The 25,070-nt window shown below is 38.2% G+C and overlaps 2 protein-coding genes across 2 annotated transcripts; both read left to right on the top strand.

Annotated features, from left to right (window-relative positions):
* Nucleotides 1-2,019: 2,019 nt before the first annotated feature.
* On the top strand, nt 2,020-8,514 carry LOC118808107 (angio-associated, migratory cell protein). Its single transcript, XM_036570538.1, has 11 exons — nt 2,020-2,402; nt 2,609-2,746; nt 3,022-3,141; nt 3,828-3,967; nt 4,743-4,887; nt 5,127-5,210; nt 5,369-5,484; nt 5,636-5,730; nt 5,897-5,987; nt 6,101-6,255; nt 7,490-8,514. The coding sequence occupies exons 1-11, from the start codon at nt 2,312-2,314 to the stop codon at nt 7,563-7,565; spliced, it is 1,251 nt and encodes a 416-aa protein (XP_036426431.1). The 5' UTR covers nt 2,020-2,311; the 3' UTR covers nt 7,566-8,514.
* Nucleotides 8,515-17,392: 8,878 nt separating this feature from the next.
* Nucleotides 17,393-24,989, top strand: LOC118808110 (G-protein coupled bile acid receptor 1). Its single transcript, XM_036570543.1, has 2 exons — nt 17,393-17,704; nt 22,646-24,989. The coding sequence occupies exon 2, from the start codon at nt 22,696-22,698 to the stop codon at nt 23,740-23,742; it is 1,047 nt and encodes a 348-aa protein (XP_036426436.1). The 5' UTR covers nt 17,393-17,704; nt 22,646-22,695; the 3' UTR covers nt 23,743-24,989.
* The last annotated feature ends 81 nt before the right edge of the window (nt 24,990-25,070 follow it).

The following is a 25,070-nucleotide window of genomic DNA, read 5'->3' on the forward strand; positions in this document are numbered from 1 at the left end:
AGACACCTGCGAGGGCTCTCACCCCACCACTTTGTCTTTCTGTCTCTGTCTATCTGCCTTTCTCTCTCTCTTTTAGCCTGCTGATTTTCTTTAAGCTTTTCCTTAGGTAAGCCTTTGTGCATGCGGTTTAAGTGAACATAATCATCTGTTGAGATTATTTTTCTCTATTTTTATATTTTCTTTATTGTATGTTTCCTTGGTATGTTTGTTATCCTGAAAAACATTTTTCAAGTCAACAAAGATATGGTGTCTCGTAATCTTATCAGAAAGAGTCTCAGGCCCAAGACCTTGAAGGTTCCCTTTCATCCAGTTATATACAATGACTAAAATACCCAGTTCGGTCTCGTCTACCATTGGTCACTGCCATGTCTGTTGACATAGATTGGAGAAAAATATTCTTAAGCAAGAATTCCAAATATTCAAATTTGATTAAGGGAGATAATCTGCATCCCTTCAACATATTTGGAACCCATAAGCATTACCTGTATAAGCATCCTGAATGTAATAATGTAGCCAGATTTTAGAGGGGGTGTATTTCCTGGCAGGTGGACTGCCTTAAAAGGCACCCCCTATAACTTTCTTTCAGTTGACACAACTATGATATGTTTTTATTCAAACATATTTTGGACCAATATGTGATACCTGTAATTAGTATCATGGATGTAATAATGATGTAGCCAGATTTTAGAGGGGGTGCATTTCCTGGCAGGTGGACTGCCTTAAAAGGCACCCCTCTATAACTTTCTTTCTGTTGACACAACTATGATATGTTTTTATTCACACATAGTTTGGACCAATATGTGATACCTGAATAAGTATCATGGGTGTAATAATGATGTAGCCAGATTTTAGAGGGGGTGCATTTCCTGGCAGGTGGACTGCCTTAAAAGGCACCCCCTATAACTTTCTTTCTGTTGACACAACTATAATTTGTTTTTAATCACACATAATTGTGTCCAACATGTGAAACCTATACAAGTATCATAGATACAACAACCCCCCAGCCAGATCTAAAAGAGGGTTCTTTTCCTAACAGGTGGACTCACTTGAAAAGCATCCTCTTGTACCGTTTTTTATGAATAGAACTATGAAATATATTAGTAATATCCACTTAGGGCCAACATGTGTTTTCTGCAATAAATTTTCAGGGAAGCAACACCAATTTAGCAAAAACTAGCATTTTCTGGCCAGTGTTCTGGTATTCAAAGCATTTCCCTGTCATTTTCTTTCTTTTGAGTCTACCATGAAATGATTTTAGCAGTATGTATTTGCAAACAGTATGTATCCATGCAAGTTACATGGCAGCAATAAGAGTGTAGAGAAGTCACTGCCTTTAGAGTGTAAAATCTAAAGAACCTGATCCAGACTGGTGAGAAACATGACAGGATAAGTAGGTGAAATTCATATGTATATTTTGTTGACAAATAGCAACAAGCAACAAGTTTTGCTGCACACAAAGCCAATGCAGACTGCTATGTCGTAGAATAAGTAAGCAGCGGCGTATGTAGGCTACATTATACTTTTGTATTACTATTTACGAGTCACTGTACTTTAGAAGAACATCTGGGGTATTTCCATTCTGTAAAACAGCGATTTATGGTGTTGCTGATCAAGACGAAGGTGATGTTTTGCAAGTTCTTCAAATCGATATATGTAAAGTAAAAGCGGATGACCGCTTTCGAGCAAAAGACTTTGAGCGCGCGCTCCCGTGAGGGGGTGCATCTCGCGGCAGGGGTGCCGAATTCGAATTCTCATCCACTCCAAATACAGAAAGGTTCGGTTTAACTTAGTCTGATGTCCAGTTCTTTTGCTCTCCAAAAGACTGGGCCTCGTCTCTTTAAACGCAAGGCTAACATGCAAAAGAGAGAACGTAACTTATATGTAAGTATATATAAGAATGTCGAATTGTATTAAAAGAGGTCAGCCTCTAACAAGACGTAAGCATTGTAACTTATATCTTTCAAAAAGTGAGTCGGTTCGACCGATTCACCCGCTCAAAAAGAACGAATCGTTCACGAGTCGGACGTCATTCCTGTTCAGTAGTTAAACGTTACCGCAGGGCTCACAGGCTAACACGTGAATAACATGGGGGTAACGGATGGTTTTTGACAAAACGATTAAAATTTTCTGTAGATTACATTCGTATTAAACTGACAATACACGTCTTCTGACTAAACACGATATCTTTCGGGATCACAAACTTGAGGAGGAGCTTTTACGAATCCGCCTGTAAAGTTCACCAGCTAGCTAGCTAGCTAACTAGCTTAGCAAGGCAGTAGCGAGACCAACACGCTGAGTTTAGTCACCGGCCATGGATAACGCTGAAGAAGACGCTGTGCAGCTTCACGGGGACGAAGAGATAATCGAAGTCATTGATCTGAGCGATACAGAACAGACTCCAGGTTGGTGGTTTGTCTTCATTTTCTCTCTGTCTTTCCGATAACGCTACGTTTCTGCGTCAGTAGCCAGTAGTCAGCGATTCATGGAGCCTGTTGTCTTAAGTTATGGAAAAGTTGATGTTCCCTTCAGTGTAGACGGGACGGTAAGTTACTGGGTGTAGTTTTTAGGCAAACTACAGTGGCTATTACATCTGTGCTGTGGGTTTTAGATGACCTTGCTGAGGAGTTTGAAGACGTGGATTTTGCTGATGCTGGCAACCAAGACCAGGATGATGAAGGCTGGGAAACTGAGGATGAGATGGAAGCAGAGCAAGATGACAGCGAGCTCACTTTCTCTAAACACACAGGTGATGCTTTTCCCGCTAGTTTATACTCCTAAAAAACAATTTTATTTATTTATATATATATATATATATATATATATATATATATATATATATATATATATAAATATAAATATGTGTGTGTGTGTCTGTGTACATTTTATATATATATATATATATATATATATATATATATATATATATATATATACACATACGAACACATACACACATATACCCAAAGTTCATAGGCACGGATACTAATTTTTTTATTCATTGTGCCCAATTTACTGTCTCAGGTTCTGTCTTCTGTGTCAGTCTGGACCCAGTGACAAATAATCTTGCCATCACTGGCGCCGAGGATGACAAGGCTTGTGTATGGAGTGTCTCTGATGGGGAGGTGTTGTTTGAATGTACAGGTGTGTTGGAATAGTCTTCGCCAATCAACTGAACACAGTGCCATGACAAGTCATGTCATAAATCTCTAGTCTGTGCCATGCCCTTTAGGAACTTTGAGTCTTAGCTGTTTTTCTCAATGGAAAAAATTCATGGTGTTTTCAGAAATTGACACTATCATCCTAATAATCAAATAGTCGAATGTGTTGCAAAGCCAATACGTTTTGGTTTTGAGATATTGATCCCCCCCCGAATGTCACTGGAACCTGAGGTTTCTAAAGTGTTGAAAAACACGGCTGCGCATTGAGTTGACATCATAACATTGACAGCCTTACTAAAATACCCCACGCAAACCAGCAAGCTTTGTTAAGAGTAGTAGTTAAGTTGTTTTGGCGGCAGCAGCTAGCCTACAGTGTGACTAGGTGGTGTTGTTATAGAATATAGTCAAAGTTAATCAGTAGATTTACTTGTGAAAAATTGTAAGAGTGGTAGTTTGCTTGTAGCAGGGTTGTAACATCAGCTGTATTTCTGCTTATAAACTTCCTCATAGTTCTAGTAAAGGTGGAGGGTAAATGTAGGACAAAACGTATCGGGTTTGGAACTTTTTTGTTTACCCATATTAGTCCCTAATATAAGCATGATGCACAACTTAAGAGATCAGTTGTCACTCATTCACTTACTATACACTTATTTATGCATTTTTTTCCAGGCCATAAGGACTCTGTTACATGTGTAGGGTTCAGCCATGACTCAAAGCTGGCAGCATCCGGTGACATGAGTGGCCTGATCAAAGTATGGAAGGTTGAGACTAAAGAGGAGATCTGGTCATTTGAAGTAGGAGATTTGGAGGTAAACTGAAGCCATTTAGGTACCAGTTAATATTTACTAAAGCCCTCAGAACCCTGAGGCTTTGCATAATTTGAAATGTTTGCTTTTAAATAGTCCACAGCATGTAAGATCAACAGCTCTTCAATTCCTGAAACACACATAAAATGCACTCCAACAGTGTTTTTCTCGCACAAAAACAGAAAACTGTAAAAGCAAAATCCTCGCAGAAACATCGCTTTTCCGTGTGTCACTTTTGCACAGTCACAGTCGAGCACGCTCATGGGAGATGTTTTTCACTGAAAACTGAAAGCTCAAGTGTAAAAACAATAGAAGTTGATATGTTACTCAACTTTCCTGTTTGCACATTAGTGGAAAATGAGAGTGCTAACTTTACCGGTATTTTTACTCCTGCTTTTGTTTCCACATTACTCCTTCCTGTTTAATTGTCATTTAATTCTCTTGTAATAAGATATGTGTGAAAAGGCATTAGACGTTTAGCAATACGTTTAATTGACTTTCGCTTTGGACCACTACAGCGCCACCATTGTTCAAAGTTCCGTCTGTGCGACAAGCATTTTCTTTAATGCAAGAATTGCAATAAAACAATAGAAGCCACACTGCCGCCAACACCGTCTGTAGTGTATTGCAATCTTTTGGACCTAATGAATATTGTAGAGCATTTCTGGTTTCAAGTAAACAGCATGTCTCCATTGTTGATGACTAATTTTTGCCATGTTGTTAAACAAGAAACCGAATCCTCCTGTGTGAGCTTTATTGCTTTGTCTCCTCCTGTTAGTGGCTACAGTGGCACCCTGGTGCACCGGTCTTGCTGGCGGGTACAGCTGATGGCAATGTGTGGATGTGGAAGATACCAAGTGGAGAATGTAAGACGTTTCAGGGACCTAACTGCCAGGCAACAAGTGGAAAAATCCTCCCTGATGGTAAGGCAGCCAAGTAATGTGGACTAGGGGATTTTTTTTAAACAGCGAAACTGCACTAGACATCACCTTTTTATTGCTTTCAATAGGGTTAATGGTCCAGAAATAAAGAAGCTAAGTAATTTAACTTGGATGCTTAAACACACAGATCTTAACTGCCTTTCTAAAAGCAGTATTAGTAATGGCAATTGACGAGTTTTTATACATATGCGCATACGTAAGTGCATGTTACTGACACACAGGAAAAAGAGCAATGGTGGGATATGAGGATGGAACCCTGCGTCTGTGGGACCTTAAACAAGGCAGTGCCATCCATGTAATTAAAGGTAATTAAACATCTGTATAACTCTAGACAAGAGTTTCATTTCTTTATCTGAAAAATTGAAGGGCCTGGATCCTTTTTTCCTTCCTGACGTGTACAGTGCAGTGCCTGATTAAACATAGCTAGTCCTCTGTAAATACATTGTAAATTTCGTTTTTTCAGGCCATGATGGCCACCAGGGAGCGCTGACTTCCATGGAGTGCAACAAAGATGGAACCCTAGTCCTAACAGGATCAGTGGATGGACAGGCTAAACTCATCAACACATCAACAGGCAAAGTGAGTCCACCTGCACAAAACACCTCATTAGTATATGACTGTGTCAAAACAGCTTTTATAATGTAAAGCTAATGTGTACTTAAATTGTATTACACTTAAAAATGTGCAGAAAATCCATGTTTAAACTGTTAATGTGGTACTCTTGTTGTAGATACTGGCCTCATTTTCAGTTGAGAATGGTGAGGCGAAAAACACAATGGAGGAGCAAGATTCCAACTCAGTAGAGTCTGTAGGGTTTTGTAATGTGTAAGTTTTTTTTTTATCTTTGGTTGTTTCCATTATGTATTTAAGGAGTGAAGTGGTCACATCTAGGTCACACTTTATTTCAGTGGCCCCCAATAGATTATCTTCATGCATGGTAATGTAGTAAAAATTAAAATCACTTTAAAATCACTTAATTTTTTTTTATCAGGCTGCCCCTGATAGCTGTGGCGTATCTGGATGGCACGCTAGCCATATACGACTTGTCCACACAGAGTCTTAGACACAGATGTAAACATGAGGTAACAAGTGATTTGTAGGTTTTATTACTCAATTTTTTATGCATGTTATCACTTTTACTGTCTGTGTCTTATTGGAAAAGTAATGTGCATTAACTTACATTAATCTTTTTCAGGTTGGCATTGTCCATCTGCAGTGGGAAGAATCATCAGCAGTAGTGGCCACCTGTAATCTGGGTGGAGTGGTAACACTTTGGGATGCTCGTTCTGGAAGCATGGTGTCCGAGTACCGTGGTCACTCAGCAGAGATCCTGGACTTCACACTCAACAGGTGAGCATGTCTGCCCCTAGATGTGCTCAGTGGGTCCAGATGCAGGATGACTGGGTAGTGGGTATGTAGTTTCCAGTGCTTCGAAGCATGTACTTGAAACCCTTAAGGAGATGCAGTCCTAAGTACTTTGGATATTTGCCAAAGGAGAGGTTCATTTTCTGAATTATAAACCGTGTTCAGATGGCGGAACTTATTCCGCAAAAAATCTAGATTCTGCCTGTAGCAACTTTTGTAAAGCAGAGAAGCACGTTTTTATGGGTGATGTTATGGGCGGGAAGTTGAACACCACATCACACTAAATAGACTTAAGAGATTATCATTCGTTGCGCTTCATTTTGGTGGAGAAAAAGTCCACCAGGTTTAATTCTTCCTACTCAGCCTATGTCGACATTGTATTTCTGCATTAAAGTAAAATACTCATGAAGTTATGATGGTGAGGGGTACTCTTCGTATATTTTTTTTCTCCTTTTAAGCAAACCTCAGCGATAACAATGTACAGGATATTACATGTGCCGGTGAATTGAGATTTGTCTTTGAGCTGAATTTTCTCAATTCCAAATGCAAGCATAACTTTCTTGCTCTTTAGCCCCGCATTAACTCTCTGGTTCTGTTTTTCCTAGCCTCCTTTTTGATTGGTTACCTCATGAAAAGTGACATGATGAGTTGGGTTTTTCCACTGAAGTTGAACTTTTTTTTAACTTTATCCATGAGGATCCACGGCATGAAAAAAGTCCTGTAGAATTGTCAGGTAGTGTTCTCTAAGTGTGTTGAGCTGTCCATTGAGTGTTGGCGGCAGTTTGAATAGTAGACGCACGTTCCAGCCTTTGCCGTCCCAGCTTGGTAGCGCTGTGTGATGGGGAGACTTAGTAAGCAGAGTGCAATGAGACTTTTTGATATGCTGTTTAGTTGTATTAGAGCTAATAGGTTAAATAGCTACAGTTCGTGGAATGTTTGCAGTATTGACTACCTTAGAAAGTAGCATATGTTTAGGTAAACTGCCAATTTGCAGCAAACGTGAACTAGCTCTTCTGAGTGAGAGGCCAGACATGCATTTAGAGAAGTAAAGATTTGAAAATGAATACTACCCTAACAACCTCATTGCAGAGCCACCTGCTTCTCATTTCTTCTCTGAAAGTATCTGTTAAAGATGGCATTGCTTGTATTTTATATTCATTGGCAGATGTGGTGATGTCTAACCACTGTTCTGGTACATTCTTCCATCTTTATGCTGCAGAGAGGCTTCCATGGCTGTGACTGCAGGTGGAGACCACAAAGCCAAAGTCTTCTGTCTTCAGAGGCCTGACCGGTAGGAACTTTGCCACCTGTGTCCGTCACACAGATGCTGCCATATCACCTTCTCAGAGATGGATCTTATCTTACCCTCTAACTGTTTTTAGTGATCGAGTCCAGCTGCTTCTCACTTCTACAGACTGGTGTTTTTACATAAATGATCAGCTGCAGTGTAATTTTTGTGTGAACTGACACTTGTGAAACTACTCACTGGGACATGACTGGCTTCTGGAGCTGAAGATGTACAGGTCACTGTGATTATTTAGATACGAACCACAGATTCATTCAGACAGTGCTTCATTTGTATGTAATACTATGTAAATTCTTCTGAATTGGAGTCCTGGAGAAAGACACATGTGTACCTCATTGCATGGCAAAGTGAAATAATAAGGATCAGCGTCTTGATTCCTACCATGTTCCTTACTGTTTGCTTACAAACATGAGCAGAACCCTTTGTTTTTATGTGATTTTTTTTGACCTCCTGAAGAAAAGACATGAACCAATCTAGAGCTTTAGTCTTTTCATACAGTTTCATCAGTACAAATGAATGTTATGGTACAAAAGGTTGCTTAATCACTCATTTAATGGCCAGTGTTATTATACTGAATACTCAATGATGTCTTATCCTGGGTATGTATAGCTGCATAGACTACACAGTCTGTATTTCTGTAATTTCTAATACAGTGGATGTCATTTCTGGTGGATGGATGATAAAACCAATTTAAATAGAACCTGTTGTAATATCATATGATCTGCACTGGCTGCTTCCTCAGCCTTGGATTGATTGGAAATGGAAGCCAGTTGCACTTTCCGTTGTGAATTTATTACAAAAACAGTTATTAGCAGAACAAATAGACCAACCATTTCCATGTATCCTATGGTTTGATCTACTGAGCTATCGGTATGTTTTGTTTGAGGATTATTTACACTCACCGTGCATAATAAATACTGTTTGGTGTGAACTTAAAAGTTGACTTAATTTTTTACACAGAAAGTGTGTAGTGCCAAAGCAGGGGCCTGTCTCACTGTTCCTGACTGAGTTTCAGCTTCACCAAACGTGAGAAATGGAACCTCGAAACCATTTATAGACACTCAAGCTGTGTTTAATCCTCATCCTCGTGCACATGAAAGCATGATGTGTATAATGAACAGCCAATCACATGGAACATGAGGCTTTTTATTTATTTTTTTTATAGAAAACTAAAATCTACTTAAATATGTAGAACGTAACACATCACAGTGCGCTGTCTTGTCAAGGCATGTAGGGTGAGGTGCTTGAAAATCTGATAGATATATATCTTGCTCTAAAAGGCATGTTCTCTTCATCACAATGTCCTGTTTCCTGTCTGGGTGATAAAAAATGCTGCACAGAAGGGCATATACAATGATGTGCAGACAGCCAATCAGAATGCAACTGACAAAATCCCTATAGTTGTGGCCAGCTTTGTGTGCAAAAGATATCCAATCAGGGTGAGCTTTTAACAAGTCAGGGACTGATGGAGGTGGACCCCTCCGATCAGTTTTTTCCTTCAAGAAGTTTGTAATGTCAGTCATGAAGAATATTGCTTTTTAGGAAAAGAATTTATACTTTCATACATATTAAAAATATAAAGCAGTTGTTAATCAGTTAAGCAATAACATGGAGGCAGCAGGGACAGCATAAACTGCATTTACGTTTTGTGCATATTTACATAGATTTCTTTTCTCTTTGAAAAATAAGGTGCTCAACTCCACGTTTCGCTGTTTGTCACACTTTCATGTGCTCATGCATGAGTATCCAAATGTGGGTTAACAGAGAAAGCCATTAACCTCTATTGTAAAACAGGTTAGGTGCATTTCCATTGGTTAGGTTTTGTGAAGTTGAAATAAAGTTGGAACGCTGTCTAACTACAGCAAAACTGATCTCTTTCTGTGTTATAATGGTGTTACCAGTAAGTAAAAAAATTGTTTTTTTTCCACGCTCTTCATTGGAGTTTTCAAGGCCCCACTAGGCTGTGTTATAGTCTTGGCAGGTGATTTGAAGGGTTGGTGATACGTGCAGGGGTGCACACAGTAGAAGACTTGGATGCTGTTTTGACCAGTGGTGACAAATGTGTCACGTGTCTGTGTCGGCACCCATTGTCTTCTCTGTACCTTAGTGGTGCATCACTGCTGCTTGCTATTATTTGTGTCATTTCTGTTACTTTCTGGCCATCCCTGCCTTTAGGGGTGGGCAGTATGACCCTATGTCATCATTACTTCACGATACACTTTTCTGAGGATATCTTGGGGTGTCGCCAGTACTTCTAGAACACCAAACAACCGCACATATTACAACCCCATTTCCAAAAAAGTTGAGATGCTGTGCAAAATGTAAATAAGAACAAAATGCAATGTTTACCACTGTGTTTCATCCCCTCTTCTTTTAACAACACTAAGCATTTGGGAACTGAGGAGGCTAGTTGCTGTAGTTTTGAAAGTGAAATGTTTTTCCATTCTTGTTTGATATAGGCTTTCAGCTGCTTAACACTTCAGGGTCCCTTTGTCGTATCTTTTATTTCATAATGCGGCAAATTTTATCAGTGGTGACAGGTCTGGACTGCAGACAGGTCAGTTTAGCACCTGGACTCTTTTAATACTGAGCAATGCTGTTGTAATACATGCAGAATGTGGTTTGGCATTGTCTTGCTGAAATAATCAAGGCCTTCAATGAAAAAAGACGTCATCTGGATGGCTGCATATGTTGCCAAAACATGTATATATCATTCAGCATTAATGGTGCCTTCACAGATGTACACATCATCCATGCCATGTGCACTAATGCCCCCCCCATACCATCATGAATACTGGCTTTTGACCTGTGCACTGATAACAAGCTGAGTGGTCTTTAGCCTGGAGTGTCCATCATTTCCAAAAAGAATTTCAAATGTTGATTTGTCAGATCACAGGACACTTCTCCACTTCCTCTCAGTCCATTTTAAATGAGCTTGGGCCCAGAGAAGGTGGTGGCTTTTCTGTATCCTGTTAACAGTTTCTTCTTTGCATTTTAGAGTTTTAACTTGCATTTGTGGATGCAGCGCCAAACTGTTTTCACAGACAGTGGTTTTCAGAAGTGTTTCTGAGCCCATGTAGTGATTTGCAAAGCAAAAGCAAAAGTTCTTTGCTCTTTTATGTAGAAAAATGTTATTCTTGAATTGTTGCACTATTTGATTGTACAGTTTCACAGAGTGGTGAACCCCTCCTCATCTGTACTTCTGAAAGAGTCAGTCTCACTGGGATGCTTTTTCATACCCAATCATGTTACTGACCTGTTGTCAGTCAACCACCAGGTGTTTTTTAACTTTACCAGCCTTTTGTTGCCCCCATGCCAACTTTTTTGGAATGTGTTGTTGGTATCAAATTCAAAATGGGCAAATGTTTTTCAAAAAACAATAAAATTTCTCAGTTTCAATATTGGATATGTTGTCTCTGTACTATTTTCAATGGAATATAGAGTTTAAATGATTTGCACATCATTGCATTTTGTTTTTATTTATGTTTTGCACAGCTTCCCAACTTTTTTGGAAATGGGGTTGTATAATAATAAAGAGATAGATTCAGACCAATTATAGAAAGTCTACATTACTGTGCAAAAATCAGAAATGGCTTTTCATTTACCCTTTTTTCAGTCAGAACAGCAGGTTATTTAGTTAGACACAATATTTAACAGTAAGCCTCAGCAACTAAATTTTTTTTTCAAAGCTATACATTGTGTGCACACTTTGCCTTGCTTTCAGTTTTCGAAACAAATTGGCATTGACATTTTTCCAATGTCCAAAGTTCAGTCTTAGAAGTTGGTTGCATTTTCTACTTCTTGAGATCCAGGGAATTCCAATTACAAATTGAGACTCATTAAGTTCATAAAACCTACTCTCATGTTTCCACATGTCCAGTTTTGGCGCTACACAGCTACATATCTTTGCAGACTCGTAGTGTTGTCTTCTCACAGTGGAAGGATGGACAATTTTTTTTCTTCTCTCTCATAGATGAAAACTTTAAGTACTCTTTATCTGATGTTGACAGTTTTGGTGGTCTACCAGGTCTTGCATGGTTGTTAGGAGTCCCATTTTTTGAACTCCAATTTTGGAAGCTTCTGTCTTTTCACTTATTTTCTTTTCACATTCCCTGCAGGAGGATTATCGTATATTGCATCTTCTCAGAAATACCTCTGTTAGCCATTTTATACAGTGAATATAAAAATGTCTACCCACCCCTGTAAAAAGTAGCAGGTTTTGTGATGTAAAAATGAAACCAACATAAATCATGTCAGAACTTGAAAAACAATAAGAATGCTTCAGGGTTGAAAAAAAGGAAAAATACAAAACGTACAAGTTCACATACTTTCACTTCTGGGCTCTGGATGGGCCATTCCAAAATTTTGATCTTCTTTGGAAGAAGCCATTCCTTCTTTGATTTGAATGTGCGCTTTGGGTTGTTGTGATGCTGAATGGTGAAATTTCCCTTCAGCATTAGCTTTTCAGCATCTTTAGCTTTCCAAACCTGAATGTTTTGTGCCAAAATCAACTTGTATTTGGAGCTATTCATGATTCCCTCCATCTTTATTAAAGCCCCAGTTCCAGCTGAAGAAAAGCAGCCCCAAAGGATGATGCTGCCACCACCACAATGCTTCACTGAGGTTGTGGTGTCCTTTTGGTGATGTACTGTTATTTTTGTGCCAAACATATCTTTTGGAATTATGGCCAAAATGTTCAGCCTTGGTTTCATCAGAACAAAACATTTTTCCACATGGTTTTGGAAAACTGGATGTATCTTTGTGCAAAATTTAGCCTGGCTATGATTTCTTTCTTCCTTTTTTCCTCCATGAGAAAGACTTCTGTCTTGCCACCCTTCCCATAGCCCAAACATAAAAAATACAGGACATTGTTGTCACAGGTAGGAAGCAATCAGTACATGTCAGAGATTCCTGCATCTTCTTTAATGTTGCTATAGTTTAGCCATCATTTGGAGAGAGTCCTATACCTGGTCAAGGCACTGTGGTGCCATATTTGTGTTGATGATTGTTTTCACTGTATTCCACAGTATGCATATCTATTGCCTTGAAAAGTATTCTGATGTTATATTTTTATCATATCATATTTGGTCTTGTTTTCTGCATCCACTCTGTATTGGCTACTGCTGTTAATGTCAAAGCCAACTTTACAGTCATTGCTACTTATCACAGACATGTGTTGAGTGAGGAACAAAATAGCCCTACATTCATTTAATGGTAAAGTTAGTTGGCTTTCCTGTTATACATGACCTTTGTTTGCTTCATATTGAGCTCAAGTCCAAGTTTTCACTCTGTTGGTGGTCTCACAGCAATGAGTGTAAATCTCATGGGTTAAAAAAATGCCATGCAGTGCCATCACCAATGACAGACTCATTTATGTATTTGCAGTGGACTGCCCAATATTATTAGCCAATACAGCACCACCAAATTAAAGCCAATAGTGTTGATTTCACACTGGCATTTAGACAGGCTACCAAAACTAATGCTAAGCAAAACAAGCAGCAGCTAAACGGCCCTCTTACAGAACAGAAAACCTTTTAACTTCAAAAGTTAAAAAATAGAAACTGTTCAGACAGCACACAAATAATAAACAAAACATTTATTAAACTCAGATTAAGCACAGCTGCCTTTTGGTGCACAGCCTTCCTCAGCATGCTAATAGCATTCTAGTCACACCAAGAGAAGTCACCACTATGAGTTTGAGTCAGAACTTACATCCCTGAGATAAAGAAGTAAAATTTTGGTAGGTTCAAAATACTCTATATAAACTATATAAAATCTGTTGACATTTCAACCAAAATGAATCTTAAAAATGACTGCTGTTTAATCACTATAGCCAACTGTTTATGCAGTATAGTTTACATGTGTTTATAACCTAGTTCATTAAGCACGCTACTTCATTAAGAACTCTAGGTTTGTCCTAGATAGATATATAGATTAAATTTGTTCAATATGACATTTCCAAAATATCATTAAAAGAAAAAAAAAGTCACATTGTCCAATAATAATGACAAAAAGTAATACTGCAACGTCTTGTCATCAGAGGTGAACTTGAGTATGTATGTTGCTCTAGATTTGAGAATTAAAACTGTGTAAGGTGTCCTTGTAATACTTATTCAGAGTGGTTGAAATACTCCCTGGTATTCAGGGGGTCCCATGTTGGCTGGCTGCAAACTCACTTGTCATAGTAATGCTAATGCTAGCTTCAATAGCAGCAAAATATGTTTTAACAATGCGTTATGTGTTCTTCCACACATTAACTGAGATCTTACACAGCTTCTTTTTTGTCTTTGATTTGAGAAATGAGTAATAATTCACTCTTTCCACCAAACTCTTAGGAAATTGGGCAAGTTTTGTGATTTACAAATATGCTGCGGCACATTTGTGTAGCTGCTTCCACAGCTACACAGAATGTGAGAAAAGCACCTTACTTACAACAACTATTTAACCAAGCTGTTTCAAAAGACAATTCTGGGTATATGCCAGTAAAATAATAACAACAAAAAACAGTAAGCAAAAAACCCTGATATTAAAATCTATAAATTATTAAAATGCATGATTTTGCAGATGATGCATGCAAGTCTAGGATAAACTGTTATTCATTTATGTTCAGAGTCATGGTTGTGGACTAATTAACACTGAATAGAGAACACTCTGCTTCCTTTCTTTTATTTTTTTTACTTTAAGCACTTATGGGAGCATCTTCTGTTATACATTTACTTAAGTCAACTTAGGATTGTATTCAACATAGTATTTTTTCTACCTGATGTCATTGAGGTGAGCCACAAGTATCAACAAGACCCATTATCAACCATCTCCAATATAAATCAAAGGAAACTAAAACGACAAAATAAGTTAAATGAAAAAAAAAAAACAAAATAATCTATTTTTACTCAAAAAGTAATTATAATAATAATAATAATATACATAAGATACTCAAAAAATGATAAAAGACAAGTAAAGGAAAAATCCTCAGCCATGCCACATCGAGTCACTGTATTCAGCGTGAAAATGTTCTAAGCCTCTTATACAAGCTCCAGCCCTCAGCAACTGATTCACAATTTCCAAGCCAATGAAACACAAGCAACTGGCACCATGGTCTACTTCATAAAAGTGTCTGGCTATTGAAGATCTCTCATCTTTATTTCTGATTGCACATAAATGTTCACAAATTTGGGTTGTAATTGACATTTCATTTTCCTCACAAAGCCAAGGCTGCATTGACAAACTAATTAAAAAAACACAAAGGTCAACAAACCTGATCCTGACCCAAACTCTGAACACCTTGTTTGTTCGAGGATGTGTGTAATTGCTCTGCGTCATCATGCAATTACATACACCACAACTGTGTATGTAAAAGGGGAAAAAAGCCTGTTTTTAAGCAAATGAACTCAAATCAGGTGGACCTTCAGAATCTGCGCCAATATGATCTCACAGTATGTCTCAAATTAAAATGCAGTGGAAAGCAGCTGCACAATCACACAGCTAGTGATGGCCATCCCGGCTCTTTTCTCTCGATTCAGATAAGTGAGCTCAGCTCACCAATGAGAACCGACTCCTTTAGCCCTTAAACAGCTCTTAGCTCATTGACAATTTTTAAATTCCAGAATTAGCTATGTTAACAATATTATCTATCATTTAGTTCTCAAAATGTCTAGATTCCAAATAACTGCATTATATTGTATAACGCTATTTCAGTAAATGTAAAACTATTATGTTACAGCCAAAATGGCTGTCCAGCAAACAGACCTATAAGAACAAACTCATATACTTTGTGTTAAATAGATAAAAGAGAGGAATACAAAATGAAATGAAAGAAACTTCAAGACATGGACATAATAAATACAGAAATACTGAAAAGTTCATATTAAGCTTGTGCTTACAGAAAAAAAAACAAATGCTTACCATAGACTCCTGGATTAGTCTTTAAAAATGTCAGTCAGTCCTGCTTAAAGGTAAAATGAAATGTGTGTTTGTTTCACAGAAATACTGTAAAGGTGCACTTAATTTGAGGTATTGTCAAGTTTTACCACTCTTTGTTTGCATTAGTGCTACTTCACATGGAACCCAAGTTTCACAAGCCTATTGATCTAGCTTCTAGTTCACTCCTATGCAAAAAAGGCCCAAGCAAAACATTAAGCTTTTAATGGTCTTAACAAATCAGTCAGCAAAGGAACAAAGTCAGTTAGTATGGAATAGCCTTTCACTGAAGTCCTGTGGGTAAACTTGCAGACAGCCTTTTACAGAAAGGGGTCAAGATTGTTCCACTCAGCATTGATGGCTTCGAACAGTTAAAAAACATTGTCAAGCTAGTTTGTGTTTAATGTGAGAGCAAATGTTCTCTTTAGGGTTTAAATCTGGACTCAATCTGGACCAAAACCATCAGTAAAAACTGTTATATTTTGGGCTTGGCCCATTTTTTGCACAGGACTGTATTTGTGTCTCTTCAGCCCTAACTGGTAGTTTTACTAACCAGCTTGTGCAATTTGACAGCAAACAGCACTACTGACTGCCCCAGTTATCAGTTGGCCATTACAGTCTGCATCATTCAGTAATGACATCATATTTCCTTCTGTACTGTTACTGAATCAGACAGTTTTTGTTCGACAATAGGTGGGAGTGGAAGGTGAAACATGACATATCTGGTTAGTATTATTCTTCCTGCTGGTGCACAGTGATGTAATCACAACTCAGAAGCCATTTTAGAGGCAGCCAAAATTTGCCTTTGAAGGACAACTTTTGTCTTTTAAATGATATGAAATGATGATTCGTGCTCATCATGGTCAGGGACATGAACTAAAAAGGTAAAAAAGAAAGTTTAAGTAAACCACATGTAAATAGGAACAGTAAAGAAAAAAGTGTTAAAATATTATGCTTTCACTATTGATTATATATTTTTCATATATGTTTTTAAATGGCAGTAAATAAAGATGGGCTCAATTGAACAATAGCATCTCATTCATAGCCTTTTAAAGAAAACCGAATACTTAAGTTGGGAAAAAACAAGAAAAACAAATAGAAGTTAAAAACTAGTAGCTTGTATTAAGAATATATAAAACCAAAAATGTGCTGTGAATGAATGAAATGAATGTGTTTCTTACTACGAATTTTGAATTTGTGTTATTCTTTCAAACTGCCTCAACTGTTTGTTGTTGATTCATTAAAAAGGTCAATTTTGATCGGTTCCTTTTTAGAAAGAGTAACGAAGGTTAATCGATTAATCATGGGAGCCCTACATTATTATGAGCCCTCTTCAGTTACTCCCTTGAATGTTGAAGCATCTGTCTTACGGCCCTCTTGCAGATACTATCTGCTTTATTTACTATCTAATGACAGTGAAACTGCAGATGGTGGAGATGATTATGAGGAAAATCTCCTGTGGACACTTTTGTTTGACCATCTTTTGCAAATACATATTCTCCAAACCGAGACATATTGGCAACGTTTTCATTGGGCTGTTGGTTTATACGAGAGCTGTTTAGAGAATAGTTTAGAGAATGATTTGGTGAAGGTCTCTGGTTGTAAGTCTTTTGTTATGTAAGTTATAACAAACGGTGACAATGGACTGTGTAAACATCTCTGGACTGTGAACTGTGGCTGCTCGACCTCTAATGTACCATGTTGCTCACAGAGGGGAAAAATGCTCTTCTAAATTCCATTTTAAACCTGTATGTTTTCCTCTTTTGCAGCATCTGGTTTACGGTAGTTTAAAGGTCTCGGGCAGAGTTCACTGCAAAAGCGTCAGGTAACAAATGTGTTTAGTGTATCATATACAGGCACCCTCCAGCAGTTTCACTTTAATTCACAAGTCTGCTCATCCTCTGTAGGTCCGCTCACACACATCCACTTCACAGTCTGCTCTGCCTGCTGAGTGCTTCCTCTCTGAGTGCTATCCTCACTGCAGCTTTTGTCTGCTTGTGGCAAAAAAAGGATTCAGCAGCATCAGGATGAAAAGAAAACCTAACATGAAGAAAAGGAGGACTTTACAAATGTAGTCTCTGTATTGGCTTGCCTGATGGCTGGTGTACGACCTTCTTGCCTGACCCCTGCCACACTAGTCTCCATGGTAATGAAGAGCTGATGGGTTTCTTGGGGTTTTTTGTCCACTGCTGTATGCTTCACATGAAAAAGGTAAGTTTTTATCCTTATCTCCTTCTTTGTTTTTTGGAATACGTTCCAAAGGGGTGACATTTGGTTAAGTGTTTGTAAATACAGAGGAGGATTTATGCTTTATGAGTTCCTTTTTCATGGCTGCTATAAACCTGGCAAATGGGCTGTTTATGAGGAATAGGTTTTACATCGTTTTGATGTCCACTCTCCCAGGTAGTGACACACGAACCATTTCTCAGAAACTGTAATTAGATGTTTACATGGTTCCCTGTGCCTTGCATTTCATTGTCAAATGGAAATAGATGCAATATTAGTTAAATGAAATGAACTAGGATACAGTTGTATGCAAAGATTTGGCTGAAGGACATGTTTTGCTGAATTCGTAACTGAAAATAAGTTAATACATTCTTTATAGAGAACACACTTCTGCACACTTTAAGGTGCAGTTACTGTTCATTTGCTGAACTGAACATATTTGGAAAAAATAGAACATAAGATATGGCTCGTGCACTAAAAGAGGCAGAAAAATGCCATATTAAAGTTTGCTCCCTGTAAACGATGCGTTAACTTACTGTCACAACTGAACATGCAGTTTGACCAAAATTTTGAATATTGAATATTTGCAACAGTGAAGTTACACAACTATTGGAGAACTTTGTCATCTGAGGCCTACATATGTAACGTAGTTTACATATAATCATTACTTGTCAAACTTACCTATTTACAAACAATAACCCCAGTGTCACTTGCATAAAATAACTTTTCCCTTTACTTTAACTGAGCTTAGTGTAAAATCCTGGTGCAAAGTGGAAAGTGAAAAAACCCAAATTGATAATTGGGTTTTAAACCCCACATTTCAGCACTGATTTTTGACAGTTGTGAATTTTTCATTTAAAATTACAGATTTAATTGTATCCCTAAAACATTTACTTTAAGATAAATACTTAAGGTGTTTTATGCAGCTGAGCCCAGTGTTGGCTTGCATAAAACATCTTAATATTCTGATATTCAATATTAAGGTATACTGCAATATTTAACAAACATGGTATTGATGTCATGGACACTTTGAAATACCTTTACTACATTTTAAACAAACAAGTTGCAGGTTCACCAATGATATGATGTCCACTAACACTGCTGAAAAACCAGGATTTCATAACTTAATGAAGACCAAAAAGAAAGTTTTGTTTCCAAAGACATAAACACTCACAATTTATAACCACCATGATGGTGCTATTAAAATGACATCCAAGGCACTACATATACAGCTGTGTGCAAAAGTTTCAATATCCCTGTAAAAAATGACGTTTTGTGGATTTTTATGGGAAAAGCATTACTTTTGCACAGGGCACATTTTATGTTTTATTTATTTTCCAGTATGTTACATTAAAATGTGCAGGAGTGTGTTCTCTGAAGATGATGTGTTAACTTATTTGTACTTAGAAAATCAGCAAACATTGAATTTCTTTACTTTTTATATATTTTTAAACTTCTAGAGCTGCTCATGAGTTTATGGAGCTTGACTGTTGATCAGAGATGCACAATATGCCAGAGATGTCAGAAGGAAAAACAGAATGAGAGATATGTAACATCAGAGCTTCCCTGTGTAGATAATTCAAAGATCCACGCACAGTGTGTGGTCTACAAGCCAGATCAATCTGACAAGGCTGCCTGTATCACTGCTGAACAAAAACACACAGAGGTTTTTGTACTGTATCACATATTCTGCACTTATTTGGTTACTTGCTCCCTTTGAATTTTTTGACTTTAAGGAAAGCAGTATGCAGCTTCAGTATGCAGCTGCCTCCAACTGCAATTCAAGACAAGCCAGCAATGTTCTACCACAAACGCATATAATCTTGTCAAAATGCATCAAACGTGTCCTAGCTTTTTTAAAAAGTTGTTTTCTTTTCCTGTCCGACAACATAGCTGTAGTTACATTTCTAAATGTTTACATGTCACAGTTATGCCACAGAGCTATCATGAAGCATTAATTAAGTAAACTGTCTCAACATTATTGGTCGTCATTTATCTTTTTGTGTGTGTTGTAGCTCGTTAACCAACTTTAGTTTGATTATAAATCATGTCTCTTGTAATGCCTTGACTTTTCGTTATAATTGCTCCCTCTGTCATTCTGTCAGATCATATTTCATTGAAACACAAAGCTGATCATAACTTCTGCGCTTTCAGAAAAAAGGTATTAAACTGTCACTGAGGCAGTACCCCTCTTGTCACTGGGGTGGGACCCTCAAAGGTACATCTCAGTAGGGGCATCTCATCTTAGTCAGGGAACGTAATTGTACCATAATCCAAATTCTCATTTTTTCATCTATTTAATTGTATCTATTAAAATGAGTGTCACATAGCTAAGCACAGTAGCAGCAGCCTGAATTTGATCCATAATTTTGTCCATTTTTATGGATAACTGTCATGCTGGAAGTACATAAGCAAGTCTGTTGGAGATTACTGAACAACTGAGGACTGTTTATGGTCATAGTGCGGCATGCAGTTTGCATAATGCAAATTGGTGGGGCATAAACTTCCATGACGTTTCTTTAGCAGCATTAGATTTTTAGTTCCAATATAAAACTAGCATTTATTTTGTTATTTGTCATTTCAGTTGTATGCAAAAGCACCCCCCCAGTCAAATTCCATTTGTTGATTTGCTTTGTTGATTTTCTAAGTAAAAAAAAGTTAAAACATCCTGTACAGGGAACAAATGTAAATATGACATTAGTATTGCAAATTTTAGTTTCTATTTATTTACTAACATATGTGGAAAAACCATAAAATATAAAGTGTACAATAAGTTTTGCACAGGCCACATTTTATGACCCCTGCCACTATGTTAAAGCTGCATTATGCGAGATTTGGGGATTTGGAGACCTCTGTAGTGGAAATGTATAGTTTGAGGCAACATGCATAAGTAGCATGTCTTACTTTTCATAATAGAGTGACCAGTAGGGGCCTATACTTCATGCTAGGATAGCACTGGCCACCCTTCCTTTAGTTTTAACAAAAAAAAAAAAATCTTACATTGTGCAGCTTAAAATTCAAATTCAGCATCTAAATAGTCATATTTAAATGTACAAAAGTGAGGTCTCTGCTTATTTACTTAGAAAATCAACAAAACATGTATGACTTGCATATAACACAACAGTAAAAGCATTCTTTCGGACTGAATGCAGTGGTCTGTAGCACAGAATGGTATCTCACAGCCTTAAAGTTTTGCTGGACTCCATGATTTTGTTTGTATTTTCATCCATCAGTGTTTTCTTCTTTGAACACCTAACATGCATTATGCATACGTCATATGACCAAAGGAAAAACCCCTTCTGCAATCAACCAGTCCTAACTGCTGGCCACTAGTTTGCCAACTGTCTAATAATAGACAGCTAATAGTTAGCATCATTGTTAGGCCTGTAGCGCTTGCCACAGTCGCACCAGCTGTGGGACAAGACCTTTCCTTAAAGACATAATTCAGTTTGAAAATGCCTGACTGTGGCATATCTAGGTGTGGAGACTACAAAGATGCAAAAGTTGAACTGGAACATTTAAGTTCTGTATCTTTGTACTTATTTACACACATAGACTCACTGCACTCTGCATATGCCTGTCTTTATTCAACACGAAGTGGACAAGAGAGAAAAATTGCTTGCTCTCTGACATCAATACATATAGACGTCTGATGTGGTCTGAAAAGCCCCCAACAAATCTGAAACAGCAGCTCCGACTTTTGAATGAATATTGCAGCTGATTTTATCAGCTGGCTAACATTAAGCAGCCCACTGTGTCACACACACATGTGATTTTTGTAATATTCATTTTAAAAAGAAAAGCAGGAATGCACTGAATTTGGTTGCAATATTAGGCGGCACCGACATGGTGCAGCGGCTGTTGCTAACGCAAGGTGGTTGTGTAATTTTTACGTCTATGTGTACCAGTACAATTACAACTAAATCATTTTATAAGTAAATTTTTGGTAACAGATAAAGTGAAACACAACACTGTATCCACCACATCTGATGTTCACTGTATAAAGTAGAAAATAGCCCACAATGCTGGATTAATGTTAATTTTGACAAAGAATGAGCACAGTAGGCGACAGTATATACTTATCAAGAGGAGAAGCGCTGTTTCCCATGTACATTTGAATCTTTCTAGCTTGGTGTTCTCTTTGACAATGCAATGCAAAGGCATTATTAGAGAGTGAAAGTGCATATAAAATAACTTACATTATTTATCATTTTGACACAGTTATTGCATAATCACATTAAACATAAATATGCAGTTCTGGAAATACATTTCAATTTAAATAAATCTACTCATAAAGCATCTAAATCTTTGTGTATATGAAATGTCAATACTATACCATATGGCAAATTAAAATCACAGCATTGAATTTGAATTTTCATTTTGAGCTCAACATTGTATATAGGAGTGGGAAATTCAAAAGGAAACATACAAATACATTTCCGTTTTGCATGTTACATTTTTATTTTAATTTTGCTGTTGTTTCCATGGGTAGACTAACAGCAAGACAAGACCAGCATATGTTAGCAATTTTTGACTCAATAATGTGATTTTTTTCAATTTTAACACATAAATCTTGCATAGTGTAGCTTTAAATAGTGAATAATACTAAAAATAGTGAGTAAACACACCTGACTGAACTCCTCAGTTAACTACTAAGATTAGTTGTTGTATTAGTGCAAAGAAATCAGCAAACTGGAATGGACTCAGGTCCTCAGTCCCACCCCTGCTTTAAAGCCTGCATCAGTGATGCAAGAGGCGAATAGGCATGTTCATGTCAGATGTATCAGTGGTTGAATTTGAGTCCCTTTGAAAATCAAACAGGCTTTTCTTGAAGTCCTGGTTGCTTTACTGTGCATTCTGACTGCAGTAAGAACATAGCAAGAGCATAGCAATGATATCCAAATATTTCCCTTTGTATCTATGCAGGGTGGACCTCTCATTGCAAGATGATGTAGAAGTAACGGGAAGCATGTACAATGACCACCATGGTTTGCAACGACACGAGGAGCAACGGACAGGAAGCACAGCTGATCTATGCCATCACTCTGCCTCTGTCCGCCACCATCATCCTGGCCAATCTACTGATCATTTTGGGCATTGCCTGTACTCGCCAGCTCCACAACCCCCGTAACTACTTGTACCTGAGCCTGCTGGTGGCTGATCTGTGCATGGGCGTGGCCTTGCCCTTTATCCCCTGGATGAGCCTGATCCGTCCTCTTGGCTTCTCCTCCTGCCTGATGGTACACATCTTCCCCAACTTCCTATTCCTGGCCTTTATTTTTAACCTGGTGCTGGTATACTATGAGCGCTACCTGAGTATTGTCAGCCCGCTGCTACCAGGCCACTTCTGGCCACGTAGCCGCTTTGTTCCAGCCCTGCTGGCCGTGTGGTTGCTCCCTCTGGTCTATGCCTTGCTGCCCGCTTTTGGCTGGAACAACAGGTATGGGCTTGACAAGGTCGGCAGTGGTTGCTGTCCTGCAGCCAATGACACAGTCCACCCCGGCTGTCCTGTGGCCATACCTAAAGACAACTGTTGCATATACCATAATGTCTTTCCAGATACCTTCATCTACTTGGAGGTTTATGGCCTGCTGGTGCCTGCCATTGTCTCCATTGCTGCCATGACTGGCCGGGTTCTGTGGATCACACGGGGTCAGATGAGGGACATTCAGCGGCAGCAGCGGGCCGTGAACAGCGCAGAGCAGCGGCGCAAGCTGGAGCTGCGCTATGCTCGCTGCGTGGCCACTGTCTCCCTGGCCTTCCTTGCCTGCTGGTTGCCGTACATCGTCTACACACATTTGTGCATGGTCTTCCTGCAGAATCATGAACCACAGGTCAACCGCACTGCCCACATTGTGCTCTCTTGCACTGGTGTGGGTGGCATGTCCACAGTGCCACTCCTCTTGGGTCTTGCCAACAGGGAGTACACCAACCCTGCCAGGAGACTGTTGCGCAAGGTGTGGCACCGCTGGCACAGGACGCAGCAACAAAGGGATGTTAACCTTCAGATGTTTCACAGTTAAAACTGGGCATTGACAGTGGATGGCACTGGATTATTGGATATCAATATATTAATGAGCAGAGTGATCTACAGAGATTATATGTGAATTGTTTTGTAGACTTGAGTTATACTCCTCTGTATTTCACTGAAAAGATTTGAGGCTTGATACTTTCTTGCTGGTTTATTCCCTTTCAAATCTCCAGATTTCAGAAAAGATCATCTCACATTTGCTTAATTCACACAGGAAATAATAGCATTTTGAGTCTTTAAAAAGTGGGTGTGGCCATAATGCTTGCAGTTTTCAATTTAAAAGTAGTATTTTCCCAACATTACATGTACAAACCCTATTTCAAAAAACTTAGGACAGTATGGGAAATACTAATAAAAACAGAAAGCAGTGATTCAGTTTGACCTGCATTTCATTGAAAACTATTTATATTGTTTTACCTTATGAACTTTGTTTTAATAAATATATGCTCAAATTTGATGTCTGCAAATGTTCTAACAAAGTTTGGACAGGAGCAGTTTTTCCACTCTGTTACATCACATTTCCTTTTAACAGCCTTTAATAGTCAGTTGGAGACTGAAGACACAAACTGATCCAGTTTTGAAAGCAAAATTTTTCCCATTCTTTTGGTATACAAGTGTTCAGCTGTGCAACTGTACAGGGCCTGTGTTCAGTGGTAATGGTCCCTTCACGTATGTGCAGGTTACCCACTAATAACCTTCCACTGTGCATAGTACAGTCTTAATTTGTAGTTGGGCAGTTGAGAGACGGTATTTATTGACAAGAATTTTTCAAAGTATTCCTGAACCCATGTGGTGATATCCATCACAGAAACATGACGGATTTTAACGCAGTGAGGTCTAAATGGTCGCACAAAGAGATTTCCCTGGATTCCCTAAATCTTTGGATGATATTATGCACTGTAGAGGGTGAAATACTTACAGTCCTTGCAATCCCTGGCTGAGGAACGTTATGTGGATTTTTTGCTCATTTTTGGCAAAGTGGTGAGCCTGGACCCATCCTTGCTCACAAAGGAATTGGCCTTTCCTGGGTGCTCCTTTTAAATTCAAGCATGATTGCATTACCTGCTTAAGATGTTTTTAAACATTTTATAATATTCTTAATCTTAAATTAGCTTCTGTCCAGCTTTTTTAGAACAAGTTGCAGGAATCAATTTCAGAAAGAGTGTATATTTACAGAAAAACAGTGAAATTGATAAGATAAACCATGAAATATCTTGTCTTTGTATTGTTTTTGTTCAAAAACGGGTCAAAGTAGTTTTATAAGTCACTGCATTCTGTTTTTTTATTGCATTTTACCTACTAACTCAACTTTTTTGGAAT

Source organism: Colossoma macropomum, unplaced genomic scaffold (genome assembly GCF_904425465.1).
Source record: "Colossoma macropomum unplaced genomic scaffold, Colossoma_macropomum, whole genome shotgun sequence".
Taxonomy (NCBI): domain Eukaryota; kingdom Metazoa; phylum Chordata; class Actinopteri; order Characiformes; family Serrasalmidae; genus Colossoma; species Colossoma macropomum.

Coding starts and splice junctions, on each gene's coding strand:
- LOC118808110 (XM_036570543.1), top strand. CDS start 22,696: ATGACCACCATGGTTTGCAACGACACGAGGAGCAACGGACAGGAAGCA.
- LOC118808107 (XM_036570538.1), top strand. CDS start 2,312: ATGGATAACGCTGAAGAAGACGCTGTGCAGCTTCACGGGGACGAAGAG. Junction 5,211..5,368: donor TGCCATCCATGTAATTAAAG/GTAATTAAACAT, acceptor TCGTTTTTTCAG/GCCATGATGGCCACCAGGGA. Junction 6,256..7,489: donor CTGGACTTCACACTCAACAG/GTGAGCATGTCT, acceptor TTTATGCTGCAG/AGAGGCTTCCATGGCTGTGA.